The sequence below is a fragment of the Rosa rugosa genome, chromosome 5 (assembly GCF_958449725.1).
Source record: "Rosa rugosa chromosome 5, drRosRugo1.1, whole genome shotgun sequence".
Lineage (NCBI taxonomy): Eukaryota > Viridiplantae > Streptophyta > Magnoliopsida > Rosales > Rosaceae > Rosa > Rosa rugosa.
In genome coordinates, this window is record NC_084824.1 from 46,610,860 (window position 1) to 46,628,272 (window position 17,413).

General features: G+C 37.8%; 4 protein-coding genes across 6 annotated transcripts; 1 reads left to right on the forward strand and 3 right to left on the reverse strand.

Moving 5' to 3' along the window:
- The first annotated feature begins 409 nt into the window (after positions 1–409).
- On the forward strand, positions 410–3,395 carry LOC133710729 (hydroxyethylthiazole kinase). Of its 2 annotated transcripts, XM_062136868.1 has the most exons (3): positions 410–1,173; positions 1,458–1,872; positions 3,177–3,395. In XM_062136868.1, exons 1-2 carry the CDS (start codon positions 724–726, stop codon positions 1,848–1,850), a joined length of 843 nt encoding a protein of 280 aa, XP_061992852.1. In that variant the 5' UTR covers positions 410–723; the 3' UTR covers positions 1,851–1,872; positions 3,177–3,395. The 2 variants fall into 2 exon arrangements, with proteins under 2 accessions (XP_061992852.1, XP_061992851.1); XM_062136867.1 differs by lacking the exon at positions 3,177–3,395 and having other exon boundaries at positions 411–1,173; positions 1,458–2,156.
- On the reverse strand, positions 2,277–3,183 carry LOC133710730 (dirigent protein 18-like). Its single transcript, XM_062136869.1, has one exon. It carries the CDS (start codon positions 3,178–3,180, stop codon positions 2,353–2,355), a length of 828 nt encoding a protein of 275 aa, XP_061992853.1. The 5' UTR covers positions 3,181–3,183; the 3' UTR covers positions 2,277–2,352.
- Positions 3,396–5,130: 1,735 nt separating the features above from the next.
- Positions 5,131–5,961, reverse strand: LOC133708131 (dirigent protein 18-like). The gene has a single exon (XM_062133591.1). The coding sequence runs from the start codon at positions 5,884–5,886 to the stop codon at positions 5,131–5,133; it is 756 nt and encodes a 251-aa protein (XP_061989575.1). The 5' UTR covers positions 5,887–5,961.
- Positions 5,962–6,388: 427 nt separating this feature from the next.
- LOC133712239 (uncharacterized) lies at positions 6,389–12,216 on the reverse strand. 2 transcript variants are annotated; one of them, XM_062138353.1, is made up of 13 exons: positions 12,125–12,216; positions 11,277–11,491; positions 10,861–10,937; positions 10,549–10,708; positions 10,317–10,341; positions 9,621–9,710; positions 8,981–9,152; positions 8,758–8,831; positions 8,220–8,289; positions 7,775–7,846; positions 7,298–7,431; positions 7,126–7,199; positions 6,389–6,667 (listed from the first exon to the last, which is right to left on the reverse strand). In XM_062138353.1, the coding sequence occupies exons 2-13, from the start codon at positions 11,488–11,490 to the stop codon at positions 6,576–6,578; spliced, it is 1,254 nt and encodes a 417-aa protein (XP_061994337.1). In that variant the 5' UTR covers position 11,491; positions 12,125–12,216; the 3' UTR covers positions 6,389–6,575. The 2 variants fall into 2 exon arrangements, with proteins under 2 accessions (XP_061994337.1, XP_061994336.1); XM_062138352.1 differs by lacking the exon at positions 12,125–12,216 and having other exon boundaries at positions 11,277–11,700.
- Between the last annotated feature and the right edge of the window lie 5,197 nt (positions 12,217–17,413).

Here is a 17,413-nt window from a genome sequence, read left to right on the forward strand (position 1 = left end):
TTAACAACAGTGCGGACGTCCTCTTTGGAACCGCTCCGTATATATATATATATATATATATATATATATATATATATATATAGATATTATTTATAAATAAATATCTATGTAAACTTCATCTTTTTGTCAATATTTAAATTCTGTCAATATATTTTTGATAGTATTCAATTCACCTTATTAGAGTGAATGAGAAGTTGTTAGGTTACACTAAGCAGTTGATTGTGGAATTTTTTTGTCGAATGCTGACTGTTTTTGTTCTTTTTTAAGTGAGACTTGTATTTGTTTTTGTTTGATTGAAATAAAGAATTTATTTTATGTTGATGTTTGATATTAACTTCATACTTTACAATCAACAATTATTTGTATGAATTTTTATATAATAAATTAGTAATATTGTTAACGGGGATTGAGGCGGGTACGGGGACCTAATCCCCAATGGGGACGGGGATGGAGAATCCCCAGTTTCTTATTACGGGAATTGGGGCGGGTAAGGGGATGGGAATGAAGTTGGGAATAGTAATTTAATCCCCTTACCCTACCCTCCCCATTGCGATCCCTACATTAGTGTTTGGTAAGCCAACTTCTCATCAGCTTTCTCCAGAAGCTGCTGTGGCTTCCGTCGTAAATTCTAAACTCACTTTTAAAGCTGAAGCATACATCGCACCATCTCGTTCTAAACCCATGAAAGTTCCAAAGCCATAGCCAAACATCCAAAACCAGAGCATGGAAAGCAACAAGGAAGAACAAGCAGAGGCAACCCTCTGGGCCCGGAAGTCGTGGGCCCTACTCTCCGCCGTCCGATCCCAGTCGCCGCTGATCCAATGCATCACAAACTTCGTGTCAATGGATCTGATGGCCAACACTCTCTTATCCGCCGGTGCATCACCGGCCATGCTCCACACCCTCGAAGAAATCCCGGACTTCACGCCTCAGGTCCACGCGCTCTGCCTCAACGTCGGCACACTCTCCGCCGACTGGTTGCCGGCCATGAAGCTCGCCGCCCAACTGGCACGCAAGTCCGGTAAGCCCTGGGTTATCGACCCTGTCGCCGCCGGCGCTTCCGGTTTCCGGTTGAAGGCTTGTTTGGAGCTTGTGGAGCTTAAGCCGACTGTTATACGAGGAAATGCTTCCGAGATTATCGCCCTCGCCAACGCTTCTGTGGGACCCACTAAGGTAGTGAAGTTTCTGTACTTTGAATATCTGGTACTTGGGATTATTAAGGAACTGGTGTGTTGTATACTATGTTTAAGTCAGTCCAAAGGTTATTGCTTTACTTTGTTTCATTCTCTTTGAATGTTGTGATCAATGTTGCTTTACTTAGCAGAGTAAAGTAATCATAAATCAGTTTATGCATTATAAACCCAAGTGAAATTGAACCAATATTTGACATCAACAAAATGGCCATAGTTTTAGTGTTTGGCATCGTTAAAGGCTGTAACTTTAGTTTTGTTCTTTAGGGTGTAGACAGTTCCCATGAGTCCACGGATGCAGTGGAATCGGCAAAGTCATTGGCTCGAGCCAGCGGTGCCGTTGTTGCAGTTTCCGGAGCTGTGGACATTGTCACCGATGGGGAGAGAGTTGTTGGTGCTCATAATGGGGTTGCCATGATGACAAAGATTACGGCAACAGGGTGTTCTGTCACTGCTCTCATTGCTGCTTTTATTGCTGTTGATCAAACACATGTACTGGAAGCTACAGCTGCGGCGTTATCCTTATTTGGGATTGCGGGAGAGATGGGAATGGAAATGGCGAATGGTCCAGCAACCTTGAGGATTCACTTGATAGATTCACTTCACGGACTGGATGAAGAGCGTGTGCTTTCTCGTGTTAAAATCACCAGCTTGTTGTGAACAATGAGGAGCTGTTTACATGGTATGTTAATTGCCATTAGATTTGTTTATTTTTCTATATAGAGTTCTCATATACTGAGCCATTACATGAATGATGAATAACATACACTGCACTGCACTAATATCCTTGTGTTGAACAGTAGCAACAATTTGTGTCCCAGGGATTACCGTATTTGAGACCTTTATTCATTGTCAGGGAAAATGCTTAATTTTAAGTCGTTTGTTTCATATGAAACTTCGACAAATCTTACTATCATGTGGTTCTGATTGGTGCTTATACATCTTTCATTATACCGTTATGGTGCATGTATTGATGTTCTGTGAAATTTAGTATGATTATGATTAGGAGTTTTTAGTTTGATTTTGTTCTCACCTTCAATTAGGCATTACCATATTTGAGCGCGACACTTTAAATACATATGACAGATTACAACTGAGATATAACTCCACACCTGTAGCCAATGCAATGACACACACTGTAAAATCAAAACAGACAGAGTTCTCAATAGTTTAAGTGCACGGTAACCCTCAGCAAAGTTTCTGCACCATCTGTTGCATGTTGGCCTGGAGGTATCAGTGGTCGCAGCTCTGCGATTCCATTGGCATTCTTAAACTTACCTGTGCCACCAGTCACTGACAACTGTGACATGGTACTTCCAATCTTGTACACTCCAAAGAAGTTGAGGTTATCATTATACTCCCCTCCTTCCACCATAGCTGTAAATGCCATCAGCTGTCGTGATCCATCTGCCGAGCTTGCCATATAAATTCCTTGAGCTTTTCCAAGTGTTTGTGATCCCAAGTCGGGGCTAGAGGTTAGTATGTCGTCAATGACAGTGATTGTCCCGAATCCCAGTCCCAATCCATCTGCTGCTAGCTGGGTTGCGATATTGCCACTCTGGTTCTGTTGATCTACATTTCCTGCAAAAGCTGTACCTGATAAGCCGGTTCCTAGTGGGAGACCGGTGGCGCCATTTACAGTCGGCAGGGCACCATTGGCATTCGGGATAGCCACCTCACCACTTGGAATATTGAATCCTATTGGCTTGGCGAAGGGGACTTGACTGCTATAGATGTTACCTAGCAAGCCAGTGATCGGCCTAGCTGTAGGGCTACTGCCACCAAGAATGTCGTGCATGTATAATTCAAGAACTGGCTCTTTGCCATCTGCTGCAGGATCAACTGCAAATGCTGCGTGCATATTTGCAAGTAGCATCACAAGGAAAACAGATGAAATTGTCTGCTTGAACATCTTGAAAGATTGGTATCGTAGACTTGAGGATTGAATACTGAAGTTTTCTTGCTGATTATGCTTCTTGGAAACAGGCATTGCTCTTGATATAGAGGAGATGGGCACATGGAGTTGTTGAGTGGACTCAAAACTCAGGAGGTGAAGTTGTTAGTTTTAATTCTGGTTTAGGTGAATTAGGTACTGGTCACATATAATGATGATATATGGAAGTGGGTTTGTTGTATCACTGGTTCCAGGAGACATTCTCTGTAATTATCGGTATTTGCAATTTATTTTATTTTCACAAATTTGATGTTCAGAAAACAAACGAAATTCTATGCCATGAGTACTAGATCATATTTATTGCCATTAGTGTGTCTTTAGTCATGGGTAGGTCAGCAGAAGAGATCAGAAAGGCATGTGAGCGGGATAATGAAAGACTGGAAATTCAATTCAAGTCTAAGCACCTTAATCTTCATGTAAATTGTAAAACTAATGTCGATAGTAGACGAAGCAAAGCAACCGAAAGAAAGAACGTGAAAACCCTAGCAGATTATATTCTCTCCCTCTCAACCTCGTTGATAGCCTGATATCGACGTTTTCTTCCTACCTCTCATAGGGACGCTGTCGTTCACCACAGACGGTGTTCGACATCTAGTTCCCTGATTTGTGAAGCAAATGAGGGAATACTTGGGGTTTCGCCCCGATCTTCTCTTGCATGTACATTGTTGGTATTCGAAGCTGGTTGATCTTCGTTTGGGTGTTTCTTGATTTGGGGGTTCTTTTGTTTTGATGGCGGCAACGTAACCTTCCTCCTGTGTGAGCATAAACTTGATGATGGATCTACTCCTTGTGGTCAATCACCAGGTCTTTGGTTTTTAGGGCTCCGCTTCTGTCCGCTAACTCTTCCTTGGTGCGGAAGGAGTGAAGTGGATAATAGTTTTTATCTTGAAGGTGGAGGTGTTGCGTGCAGGTTTAGCTTTGTGGCGGTGGTGTTTGGTGGCTGTCCGAGCCCCAAGGTTGCTATACTGGCTCGTTATGGTGGTTTTCTAGCTGTGCTCTCTATGTTAGTCGATGGTTACTTGGTAGCCTCTAGCAGCCGCATCTTTTGAGACGAGTGAGCTACCCTATGTTTGTTGGTTCCGATGGTGGTGGCGTGTAGTCCAAGGCATTACTTGCATTTAGTCTTGTGGTGGTTCACCTAGCATTACTTTTGGACCCTACATTTCCCTCGAGCTGGGACTAATACTCCGAGTACCATCCCAAGGCTCTAGGGAGCGGTTCTTGTTACTTTCCTGAATTTTTAATCCTGGAGATGTGACTAGGTTTTGGGGTACTAGTATTATTATTTTTTTTTGAAAGGGGACTAGTATTTTTTAATAGTTCATGGCTTTAGTTTTTATACTTAAGTTCCATGAGTTCGTACTTTTTGGTGTTACTTTTGTTTAGAAACGAAACTAAAGTTACCTAAGTGGTGTCTCTATTTGTCATACCCATTCATGTGTAATATTTGTTTGTTGTCTTTCGATATAAAAAAAAATATAAAAAACATGTTGATATTAGATTTATTTTTACAAATTATATTAGACTTATGGTATCGGATAGCTCACAAGTAATGACCGTCTCCCAAACTACAATAGAGACTAAATCAAGAGTAATGCTAGGTGAACCACATTTTTGAGTATCACCTCCATCTCATCTTCTGTGGCGTCTGATGTAGCAGAAAGTCCAACCTATCATAAAAATTCACAAAATTCCATTTAGCACTTTTTCCTCCTTTTTGTATATGTAAATCAGTACACACCAGATGAGCTGCTGTATTGCCACCTTTTGCATATTTTCCTTTCCTTTCTTAATCTGTATTGCGATGTTATAGCAAAATTATCTACTCAAATGAGAAATACTACCATTATGAGAAAAACTGAGAATCCACTACGAAAAAATTAGAACTTGAAATACGTTGAAAGGAAGGTTACATCCACATTGCTTACACATCAATCAAACAAATAAAACTCTTTGGTTGAAAATTTCCACATTTTCCGATCATCATCAATAGCTTAGATGTACGATGATCCTCAGCAGAGTCTCTGCACCATCAGTAACATGTTGACCAGGAGGGATTAGTGATCTCACCTCAGCAAAACCACTAGCACTCTTGAACTTCCCAGTCCCTCCAGTCACAGACAAATGTGACATTGGGCTTCCAATCTTAAACACACCATAGAAGTTGAGACTATCACCATACTCACCTCCTTCAATCATAGCAGTGAATGCCATCATCTGTCTTGACCCATCTGCTGAACTTGCCACATAAACCCCTTGTGCTTTACCAATACTCTGTGACCCTAGCTCAGGTGCTGTGGTGAGAATGTCATCAATGACAGTGATGGTGCCGAAGCCCAGACTCAGACCATCAGGGCCCAACTGGGTCTGGGCCTGCCCAATGGGCTTTCCCGAAAACGTTGTGCCGGACAAGCCGGTTCCAAGAGGGATCCCATTGATGCCATTGACAGTAGGGAGGGCACCATTAGCATTGGGGAGGGGGACACCACCTTGTGGTGGAAGGAACCCTATTGGCTTTGCAAAGGGAACTTGACCTCCATAGATGTTGCCTAGCAGGCCAGTTATAGGCCTAGCTGTTGGGCTGCTGCCCCCAAGAATGTCATGCATGTACATCTCAAGAATTGGTTCATGTTCACTGGCCCTGACTGGGTCAGCTGCTGCATTGACTAGTAGTACATGGACTGAGGCAACTAGAATAGAGAGCAAAATGGAATAGACTGAGGATAATTGCTTGACCATCATGACTTGAAGTTTGTATCTCTTGCTGGGTTTTGAGGATTTGAAGAATGGAAGTGTTGTGGTGTGTTTTCAATTGGATAAGGGATCCTGGCTTTATATAGAGAGACTATAAGAGCAGGAGTCGTTATAAAGTGAGAGAATGTGCATCATTCTGTTTTGGGAAATTTTAGTCAGCTAATGAGCTCACTCTTGCAGAATGGTTGGAGGTGATGTGTATGGGTTTGACTGACTACTTTGACTACAAAATTGTTGATTAAAAGATATGAAATTTTTGATCAACTTTCAGATCTTGGTACTCATAAATTAGTGCTGTTTGTGCAAAGAAATAGAAAAATAAAAGGAAGTGGTAGCTTTACCACCAGTGCATTGGGTACAACCAAACCAACTCTGATAGTTAATGAAAGAAAAATGAACTGTAAATACTCTTTTCCTTTATAACCACTTGACCTGATAGTCAATCAATGATTTCAAATCCTATATTTCATTTATTTAAAAAAATGCAGGTTTCCATGACTAAAATGTGAATCAACTAAATTGTATACATTAGAGAATACACAACAATTATATGCATCTTGTTCTTGATTTCCCAACAATGGGTATCTCTTTCTTTAATGAAGGGCTCAAAGAATATAGACACACAAAGAATAATATGACAATGGACAATGGAGATATACAGCATTGTCTATAATCACTCACGGCACATCTGAGCTATCAATCTCCTGAACAGGTTCTTCATGATCCATAACTTTGGACTGCCTCAGAACTGGGGAAAACAATGTCCATACTGCATGAAAGTTTGGAAGAAAATCCAGAACAAAAGTTGTTATAAGTAATATTACCTTGCTAAAGTTTACCTTTTTTTGTTCACCAGTTTAGCTGAAATGATAAATTCTTCATGAAAAAGTTCCTATTCAAGATATAAACCAGACATTTCACTGTCTTTCAAGTTATCGGAAAATTTTCTTTGTGATTTCAGCCTGGTAAATCAGCCAGATGTTGAGTAGTTCTGGTTGGCCATTCTTTTTCTTTCACCAGAAATGTAAATTGGGATAATATAATGATGTGATTTGTTTCTCTCTCTGCTTCATGCATAATTTAATGCATCCTGATAAAGAGGCTGTACGAAGGTTCATGAAGGCAGACCATGTATAGACATCCGCCTCAAAAATGTGAAATTCTACGATTAAAGCAATGTATCAGGTGCTGATCCAAAAAGGAATTCATATGTATAGATTTACTTACTATATATTGAGACTGCAAACCACTCATTGACAATCTTTACCCATGTACTAGCCCAGCCAACATCAATGCTCCACCTGATTGTTTTGGAATGTTATGTAAAATGATCCGAATGAAGTGAAATGTATCAGACAAGGAGATCTTAATGCATATAACATGGTAATTGGCTCCTTACTTCTTAGCTGAGTTATTGAGATTCCAACTGATGAATAGCATTGCAAAATACATGGCCCCCAAGGAAAATACTAGGTGGAAGAATTCATACTTGTAAGGAATGTCATCTTCATGTTGAACTTCATTATGCCGAAACTGCATACCATAGGAAGAACTTTTTAGTATTTGTTATGTAACAGGAATCAAAACTCGGGTCGCTTTTTAGCATTCAGTAATAAAAATCCTTAAATATTTTAGACTAACTCTCTTGACCACAAGTAATTTCTACTTTCTTTTTGTTTCATATCTTCTTTTGGGTCTAACGGTATTGAAGAATCGCCTTGGTCAAGCCATACTGAACAAAGTACTAAAGTTGGTGGCAGGCAAATTTTGTGTTTCAGTATGTCAATGGAATTTAAGCCTTGATTTTAATTGCTTCTGTGCCATTTGGTAGCAACCAGGTGAAGTTATGCATTGTTCTGAACATAAATTTACTCGCCTGAAATGATTGTGAATCAACACCAGTGGAAAAAGTTGCCATGACAATAGCACATATTGCGATCAGGAAGCCCTGCAAGTAAGAGTGTTAACAGAGCATATTAAACAAACTTGGTTCATGTCATTCATAGTACAAGCATAACCTTGACAGCATAACTACTTCTCGTGATAACTGGATATTAACTTAACCTATTCATGTAGATATTGATCAGAAAACCAAACAGTTCTAAATTTTATACACAGTATGTATCATGCAAGAACTATAAAGTTTTACTCAAGTTCTTTATTGTGAATATGTAATTTGAATTATGAGATTAGTAAGCATCAATTTCTTATTCGATTAAGACTTCCAGTTTTTCAATCTAAAAAGAAATTAAAAGTAGTCAACTCTAATTACTGTGGTTCATATTATAAAAAATAACAGAACTATAGAAAAGCATTCTTACTAGTATGGTAGTCCAATCACCATTTGCATTCCCTTGTCTTTGTGGGTTGCATTCCTCATTGGTAGGTTCACTGAAAGTCATGTATTGAAACCAGAAACATTACAACATTTGGAGTTGCAATGCAAAATGCATAGTATATATAGTTCAGTAGCTGATGAAAGGCTATACAGAAACATATGTAGCTTTAAGTCATTTCATCATGCATGTAGAAACTAATATATATATATCTAACACTGATAAATATATCTGATTTCCCTAATGTTCTTTTTCGTCTGTTTTAATCCTATCTACAACAAGCGCAACTGAAATTTCAATTACTAAACTGTTTTGAATTAAACATTTTCAGAGACCTTTATATGCTTAATGAACCAAGAAATTATCTGGATTTAGGCATAATATTACAAAATTTGGCAAATATTTCTCTCGACAGCAAATTTGATGCACAATATATGTACTAGAGTTAAGAACAGTCATAGGTGTCTCATAGAAAGTATAGCTGAATCTGAATTGGCAGTTATATAGTTATATAGTAGTTGACCTTCTGATAGCAGACCAACATAGGAAAACAATGTATGAAGCCATGATTCCAGAAGATAAAAGACCTCTGTTTACCTGCATTAAGCATGCATGTGACTTTATAAGCGCTAGGAAGGAGAATGAAACAATAGCAACCATGATGATATGTGACTAATAAAGCATCAGATAGAATTTGAAGGAGAAATACTATAATATGGATGTATAACTACTAATTAGTAATAAACCTTGGAATGTAGGGATACAGACATCATTACGATAAGTAGAACTGCAGTCCATATGATGAAAAAGATGTTGAGAGCACATGAGGATTTCATTGCATATGATGAGTACATAACTGCAATTCCACACATCGACGCGATGTAAAACAATGTAGACGTGAACAATCCAAGGGAGCAGCTGTAGAGAATATAAGAGATACTGTATTAAAGCTATAACCAAGGGAAGAAATAAAACAATTTCAAGTCTCAAGAAAACTCATCTCATTTCAAAAGTACGAAGTAAAATCACAGAACTTACTTACCAAGGCTTTGGAACTTTTTAATTGAAATTATTAAGAACATTATACGTATAAGTTTAACAAATAATTGTAACTTCCATTTTGAACTGGGTCCTTAATTGTGTAAGTGCTGGGGCACCTATATTTAGATTGCTAAGGAGCATCAGGCTTCACAGCAAGCTAATTCATCTGAGGCCATTCGAAATGGATTATGTTGTTATCGTAAATCATTAGTATGTCTGTTCTTTCTATGTTGTAGTAGGTATGGTGGCCCTACTTTTTCTTTTCAGATGACTAGTAAGTTGATAATAGGATAGTACTCAAAAATATGAAATAAGGACAACTTTCCAGTTAATAAGAAGTCAGACCTCTGCTTCTTTTGCTCATCGGGCATCCAGTACTTATTCCACCATCTAATAAATTGTATCACACTTATAAGCTGGAGAACAAGAAAAATCCTGTCATGAAAAGCAAGGGCCATATGTGATCATAATGAAAGTGAGCTGACTACTAAAAGTAACTAAATTGCTAGTTCATGATCTATTATCCTATACATGACTGCACCTAGCTTGATCTCAATTAGGTGATGAAATACTGTTAAGAATCTAGATGGAGGTTGGAAATTAGGAATAGCTAGCTGTATTCAAAGTTTCAAATTAAATGCAACAGTTCACAAGGTTTGTTCCTTTATATTTTCTTGTCTTTTTCAGACAATCAGTGTCTGAGTAATTTAAAACTCCAAAACCACTATCCAAATACTGTTAATTAAGCTGTTCGATCAATATGGGTTTATCACCCTGGTTTGCTTTTCTTTAGTCCTGTTTGAAATCATAGAAATAGTTTTCTCCTTTTAAATTCCTTCCTAGAGAAAAAGGCAACAGATATAGTAAGTAGCGCAAAGAAGAACAAACAATACAGCAAATTTGAAATGACACACTGCTCGACCATCCTCCATATTACAAGAAAGTACTAAACAGGGCCAAGTTCATGCAAGTGTAGACATGTAATAATATATAAGGTATTCAATGCGTTTGAAACATTAGACAGAGATTTTGAAAAATTACCCTGCACCGACACGAGCAAATTCACCTGCAAATAGGAATAAGCTTGTCAATTTAGAAATCCTTTTTCAAGTAACAAGCAAAGAAGAATATACACGGAAATAGAAAAGCAATTTAGAAATCCTTTTTCAAGTTTCATTCATAAGTGACGCATAAAGGATCAGAGATGACAAAAGATAAAATATATAGTATGTTATCAAAAGAAGTTTCGTAATTGACTCTCAGATGAACCTACCATATAAATGAACGTAATTGGAAGGGCAGAAGAGCGGAATCATCATTGATACAAGCCATGCAAACAGCTTTGATCCCCACCACCCAGAATGCCATGCATTGCGAGCTTCATATAGTTTTCTTGTTTTACATGTTGTCAGGAACATTAGAAAGAAAAATATCTAAATTCAATGTTAAGGATACTAATTCTTTTAATCTGTAGCCAATATAAGTATTGAGCACGTATTATTGAGGAGCGGTTCCTGAATATCAAGTCAGCAGCCGTTTTCATAAGGGTTTTGATGATCCAAGTAGAACTCTAGAAGAAAGATACAAAGCATCCTAAACTCACACGGAGAACTCCTTGTGTGTGAAAACAATCACTTCCACCATGTCCACAAGATTTCAAATCTGCAAAATAAATTTTAAGATGAAAAACACAGATCATTATATGGATACCTTTCCCGTACCAATCAGTGTAAATGATCACTTCCAATAATCTACAAGAGGATTGAAAATTCCAGTTTCTAAATGTTGTTTATATGCAGAACATGTTTGTGGGATTTAACATAAACACAGAGACAGTACGTAGCAAGGTTTTGAAATTAAAACTAACTGACATAGGGATATCGGCTTTATATAAGTTACTCACTGTATTGAAATTAGAAGCTTGTGTTCTGCATAAAATTTGACCAAAATTAAGCAAGAAGGAAATCCAGATCTTTTGGGAAGGGGAGAACAGTTACGTACAGTGGAGCTCAGGTAACACCCTTTGCCCATAGTCACGAATAAACCAAGCACAAAGATTTGTTATTAAAAAGATTATGCCATATACATAACGGGCTCGTAAAGCCTTCTTCCTTTCTGTCAAGTGATCAAATCTCCTTTGCTCCAATGATACAGGTACTTCTTCCCAAAGAATAACCTCACCCGTAGGTACAACTGCTTCAGCTGATGTACTCATTCTGCAATTTGAAGGACTAAGATTTAGCTTCATTTCAACCAACTTACACATTGTTTCATGGATGTGCAGCACATAGGAGCTTGTGTATTTGAAAAGGAAACGATAAAATGATTAAAATCCATCAATGTGATAAGAAAAATGCAGATGTTGTGTTAGATTGACAAACTTTCTCCATCATATACAAAATAAAACGATGTTTCCACTAGAAAATTTAAAATAATAAGACAAAAAGAAAAAGTGATTGCATATGAACAATTAGAAGAAGCTCAAGCCAAAACTTAAAACAACAACTCCGATTCCACATCTCCACAATAACAATATGAACCCGAAAGCTTAACTCAAAATAATTCAAACCAACCAGCATAGTGCAAGAAACTTCCACCGGTTGATCATGATACGTTAATACCTGATCGAGTTTATGATTTCATCAGTATGTTAAGGCACAGAAGGAACTTTCTTTTCACACAATGCCCTTAATTATCAGGAGATAACATATATATCCAAGAATGGACTCAAAAGAAGCCAGTAACAACGGGAAGAAAATCAAGTACCGACTTGAATCAAACCCTTCATGAATTAGTCTATGATAATGAAAGAAACAGAGAGTTAACTTGTAGAAGCAAAAGAAACTTACCTTTAACCGCAGATTTGAAGTGCAGTGCTCAGCTAGAAATGAAGTGTCCAAGTCTTTTGCCGCTCCCATATAATGAGTAAGTAAGCTGTGAAATTAGGTAGAAATAATATCACAAGGATGGTTTAATAAAAAAGGGTTACTGGAAGCTGGCAGCAATATCATATTAAATAGCAACAGCGCTCCTAGCCGCTGATCCCATGAACCCTTTGTCAGTGTCCTTTTCTGTGATTTTAAGATCCCTCCTTTCAACAACTTACAAACCCCTTTGAATCACCAAAATAAACAAAAATATAATACGAATACATTCGATTACTCAACAAGCACCGCATATCGATAAACTGTTGGTAAAACTTTTGTCTCCTTTTTATTTCCTTGCATTTTGTCAAACATATATGTAGCGTGCATTGCAAGTTAGGTCATTATTCTCAAGCTCATTTCCACGTACACCTTCCAAGCACCAAGCAACAATATTTAACTAGAACAAGGAACATTCAGTATAGAAATCCTGGTAAACAATCCATTTCAACCCACAAGATGGTGATGCCAATCAGTGAGGTACAACTACAGGGTTATAATCTATCATAGAAAATGAGTTGCATGCTGAAACTTGCTTTGCAAAAAGGGTAAATAGCAGACCCGTTTTGGGTGTGATATTATTATTGCAGATGGTGGTGAGTTTGGATGGAAAAAGACATTCACATTCTCAGTTTGTTTTGACAAAAAAAAAAAAAAAAATCGTCAGTTCTAGAGCGTGTGGGGGCCCAATTCTAATACGCCATACGCGCTTCAGTGACCGTTGCCTCTAAACGGCGGAGGCAAAAAGCAAGCGTCTGTAATATATTTTCATATTGAATTCTCAGTTTTGTGACTATGAATTTTTTTCTACGAACTTTCTCTTCTCCAACCTCGAGAGTTCTTCGGACCGAAAAACAAAAACTCCAGAGTCCAGACGACCCATCTTCCCATCACTTCTCCTCCAACGTGTTGTCTCCAGCAACATGCTTCGACAGCTTTGTCTTCTCCCATCCCAATCCCACACTTTTATAGGTTTTTTTTTCTTTTCTTTTTTTGAGAATTATAGTTTTATTTATGAAATCACTATTTGTTCATAACCAAATCAAATCGTCTTAGTGAAACAGAGATTTTTTAGAAGAAAACTACTATGTAATTGTATACACAATAAATTTAATAAAAATAAATTGAATTGATCAATTATTGAATTTGTGATTAACCAAGTTTAACCGGCACCTCAGTGCCACAAACGGTACACGTAACTCATGAGTCACCAGGTTTAAGTACGCTCGCAGAGTAAGAGTAACACATGTCCTATTAGTTAAGTAGGTGGCATGAATATGTCAATTTATTGCTAATGGTATTTAATCTTGAGGCTTAGCTTGACGGATCAATCAAATTAAATGGGTTGATCTAAATTAATATCAAGCATTAAATATAAATATCAAGCAGATTAAATTTGATTGATACCGAGCATTAGATAAAGTACCATACTTTTATAAAATGACTAAATTCTGCTTACTACCCTATACTTTCAAGGGTTCATCAGTTCAGTCCCTGCACTTCTAATTTAATCAAAAAAGTCCTTGCACTCTCCAATTTCATCAAATCGATCCAATCCGTCAATTTTAGGGGAAATTTTCCAAACTACCCATCTGGATTCACAACACTGACGCGTCGGCAGGCTTCCTAGCAATGGGTAGTTTGAGAATTTTTCTTGTGAGAAGATCCCACGTCAGCATATTAACAGCGAAAATTGACGGAACAGTGACGGATTGGATCGATTTGATGAACCCTTGAAAGTACAAGGTAGTAAGCCGAATTTAATCTTTTATAAAATATATATTATTTTGTATACGTGTCTTTCTTTTATTCGTCGCAGGATTTTCATGTTTACAGTACCATACATTTATAGAAATATAATTCATGTCCTCCTCATTTATACGTAATCATGTATTGCTTTTTACTAAGAGTAATGCTATATGAACCATTTTTTGGATATTACTTGCATTCCGCCTTATATGGTAGCTAATGTGACATAGTCGCATCATTTAATGAAATGTTCTGATTGAGTTACCTCAACTGCCACATAAAAAATAGGGGGCCGGGATAGAGGATGGGTTCTCAGAGTGTGACAGACTCTTCTCCTATGAGATTGAGAGTGTGAAAAAAAAAAAATTAATTACACAAAGTTAATTATATGTATGAAACTAAATATTAGTTTGGGTGTTTTGAATTGTTACTCATAGTCTTTCAGTGCTTAACTCTGTCCAAAGTAATCATTAGCCAATGAGAATGACATTACTTAATGGTGGATTTTTCAGTAGATAGATTGTGGTCGGTCTTGTAACATTCTAGTCAATAAAATGATGTTTCCTCCTCAAAAAAGAAAAACATGCATTGAATAATAAATCTAAACCTAAACTTCAAATATAAGTGTTTTTTTGTTAATTATTAAGAAGCAAGAAGGATTTGAATTTGGGAATTCTACACACATTTTGTTAAACACCAATAGTTAATTAGCTTAGATGTTTGTATTTTCATATGATTGAACTAGCAAAGTTTTGACAAGACACTTGGTATATATTCAGTATCAGTATTTTCTTGTTTTGTCATAAAGTTTTTTAAAGTAAATTTTCTAGATTTCTTGTCCCCATAATTTTTTCTTGTTTGTAAAAAACTTTAAATGAAGCATAGTTGCTACTCCCATAAATTGTTTGGGAAACTCACAACTAGTCCCTAAAGCTTAGCCCATTTGGTACTTTAGTGTTTAGTCTATCGGAGTATCGGTGCAGAGTGGTCGGAGCTTGTTGGCCGAGCTTTTAAGTGGCGTTTTGTCGGGATTCTCTTATTGGTGTCGCGATGGGCTCTTGGGCTACTAGGATTGAGGATGAGTGGTGTGAGCTAGTTGGATGTGGCTGTTTATTTTGTCGGTGACACTCAATTTTGGTGACAGTACGGCACAAGGGCTGCTAGGATGGACGACTGGCTTCTCAGAAGCTGCTGGTGGCTGGGGCCCAGGCTTGGTGCGGCGGTGGCTGTAGAAGTAGTGACAGGCTGTTGAGGCCCATTGGGCCCATTGGTTTAAGGTCTCCTCTAGATTAATGGGTTGGGGCTTGGTGTATTTGGATTTGGATATGCTAGTCTGGGCTTAGATCACATTTTTTAGTTTTATTTATTATTTTTATTTGGTCAAAACTTCTTCTCCTTTGGGGGAGAAGTTTGTAGGCGTTTGGGTTTGAGGAATGTTGCCAGGGATACCAACAAAGCCCGTTATTTTATTTTCTTGTAGGTAGTGTTAGGTAGTTTCTGAATATGCTTCACTATTAGATTAAAAATGTTTAATTCCTTATGTAGGCTCTATTAGATATATAGCCTTATGGGCGGATCGTTATGTGTAACTTCACTGCATTACAATCGAGTTGACAATTTCTCTAAAAAAAAAAATTGGTACTTTAGTCTTGACATTTAGTATGAGAGTTTAGTCAACACATTGATAAACTTTAGTACTAAACGTGAGGTTTAGTCCTCACATTTAGTACTACTTCCTTTGGTCACTCGATGACTCAAATACAATTTTATCTTATATATTTAGTGCTTTTTAGTAAAGTTTTTTATTATTTTGCTTTTTTTATTTTATTGAAATTTTATTTCAATCCATTAATGCGTAAAAAGTAGGTAACATTACCCAATGATTCATCTCTGCGGGCTATGTCATAATTAAATCACTGTCTAGGAGACCCTAAAGTAACATAAGTAACATAACCATGAAAATAAGCTTCAAGCAACCAGTTCCTGAGACTACTAAGTCTAAAAACCAAACAATTCAAGTTATAACCCCTATTCATAATCCTTCAAGGCCCTTCTATGTAGATGGGTCAACCCCAAGAATGCTAACAAACACTGCATCCATAACCATATTAGCCCCAGGATGCTCAGCCGCTGCACCTTGCTTTCTTTAGGTTTAAAAGTGTGCTTCTTCCTCAGATATATTCTTGGATTTTTTGTCAATTTTAGCTTCCTAGGTTTCACCCCATCTTGTTTGGCCTTGTTCTTGGCCCCCAACAACCTCTTTATCTTTCTTTTATTCGCAGGAGAACCAACTAGTATGCCCTCCTTCTAGATCAGTGCAAGAGCTAGCTCCAAGTCTAAGGACACTAGGACTTTGCCCAAGGTAAGAAGAAGTTGCTTATTTTTGGTGTTGATTTACCAACTAAATTACCAACAACATGAAGATGCCAGTTTTAGCTAAGATGTCGGTAATTCCAATATTATAAAGGTGATGAGTTCGATTCTCATTAGCATATGTAAAGGTGGGGTGGGCTAAGGGACATTTTTTTATTTTTATTTATATTTGTTTAATAAAAAAAATGCTAGTTTTAGCTAAGATTACCAAGTCTAAATATTTTTCCCGAAGGCGTCTCAAAGCTTCTCAAAGCGACCTAGTTTTTCGAAACTTATGTTTCGATTGGCGGCGGCGCACTTCCCTTAGGTAAGGCGGCGATCGTGGAGCGGCGAGGTATAGCGGTGGCGCAGGGCAGGTACTCAGCTTCGATCGTGATTGCTGTGAGAAGCTTATGGTCTGGAGCCTTTCTGACTGTGTTTTTCTGGTTTCGATCCTAAACCAGATCCGGCGGTGCTGCGTGATCGACTGTGCTTTGATCTGACTTCGTCTAGGTGGTTGTGGATCAGAGCGGGGCGAGGGCTTTGAACTTTTGAATTCCAGGTCGGGGTCGGGTCAGGTGCTGCATTAATCTCTGGGCAGCGGCTGTTTAGACCAAAAGTTTGGGGGTGGCGGTTTTCCAGGTCGGTGGCCCATTTTTTCACCTTTCTTTGTTGGATCAGGCCTGTTGTGGGTTTTTGGGAGAGTAGCAGTTTTTTTTTTAAATTTGTTTGAATAATTGAGCTTTGCTCGGCTCTCATCCTATTCTGCCCATGATCGTTGTTGTGTGCTGATTGATGAGTGGAGATGTACACCATTGAAGGTCTTAGGCGTCAATGCTTATCAAGTTGGTTGCTCTGATTTAGGGTTGGATAGGTGTAGGTTTTTTTTATTTACTTTTTACATTTTCTTTTTTAGGTTGGTTTATTTTTTTTTTTCTAGTAACTCTGCTTTTTGCAGGCTGATTTATGCATCGAGATGTAATACGAAGAATTTTCGAATTCCTCTACCTTGACCGAGAAAGATCGTTATTATTATTAGAACCTGATTCCGTTTCCCTCAACAAAAAAATAAAAATAAAAAATTACCAACAACGTCTTCTTAATTATAACATG

Coding starts and splice junctions, on each gene's coding strand:
- LOC133708131 (XM_062133591.1), bottom strand. CDS start 5,886: ATGATGGTCAAGCAATTATCCTCAGTCTATTCCATTTTGCTCTCTATT.
- LOC133712239 (XM_062138352.1), bottom strand. CDS start 11,541: ATGTGTAAGTTGGTTGAAATGAAGCTAAATCTTAGTCCTTCAAATTGC. Junction 9,711..10,316: donor TTTGCTCGTGTCGGTGCAGG/GTAATTTTTCAA, acceptor TTTTCATGACAG/GATTTTTCTTGTTCTCCAGC. Junction 7,847..8,219: donor GTGATTGGACTACCATACTA/GTAAGAATGCTT, acceptor TCTTACTTGCAG/GGCTTCCTGATCGCAATATG.
- LOC133710729 (XM_062136868.1), top strand. CDS start 724: ATGGAAAGCAACAAGGAAGAACAAGCAGAGGCAACCCTCTGGGCCCGG. Junction 1,174..1,457: donor CTTCTGTGGGACCCACTAAG/GTAGTGAAGTTT, acceptor TTTGTTCTTTAG/GGTGTAGACAGTTCCCATGA.
- LOC133710730 (XM_062136869.1), bottom strand. CDS start 3,180: ATGCCTGTTTCCAAGAAGCATAATCAGCAAGAAAACTTCAGTATTCAA.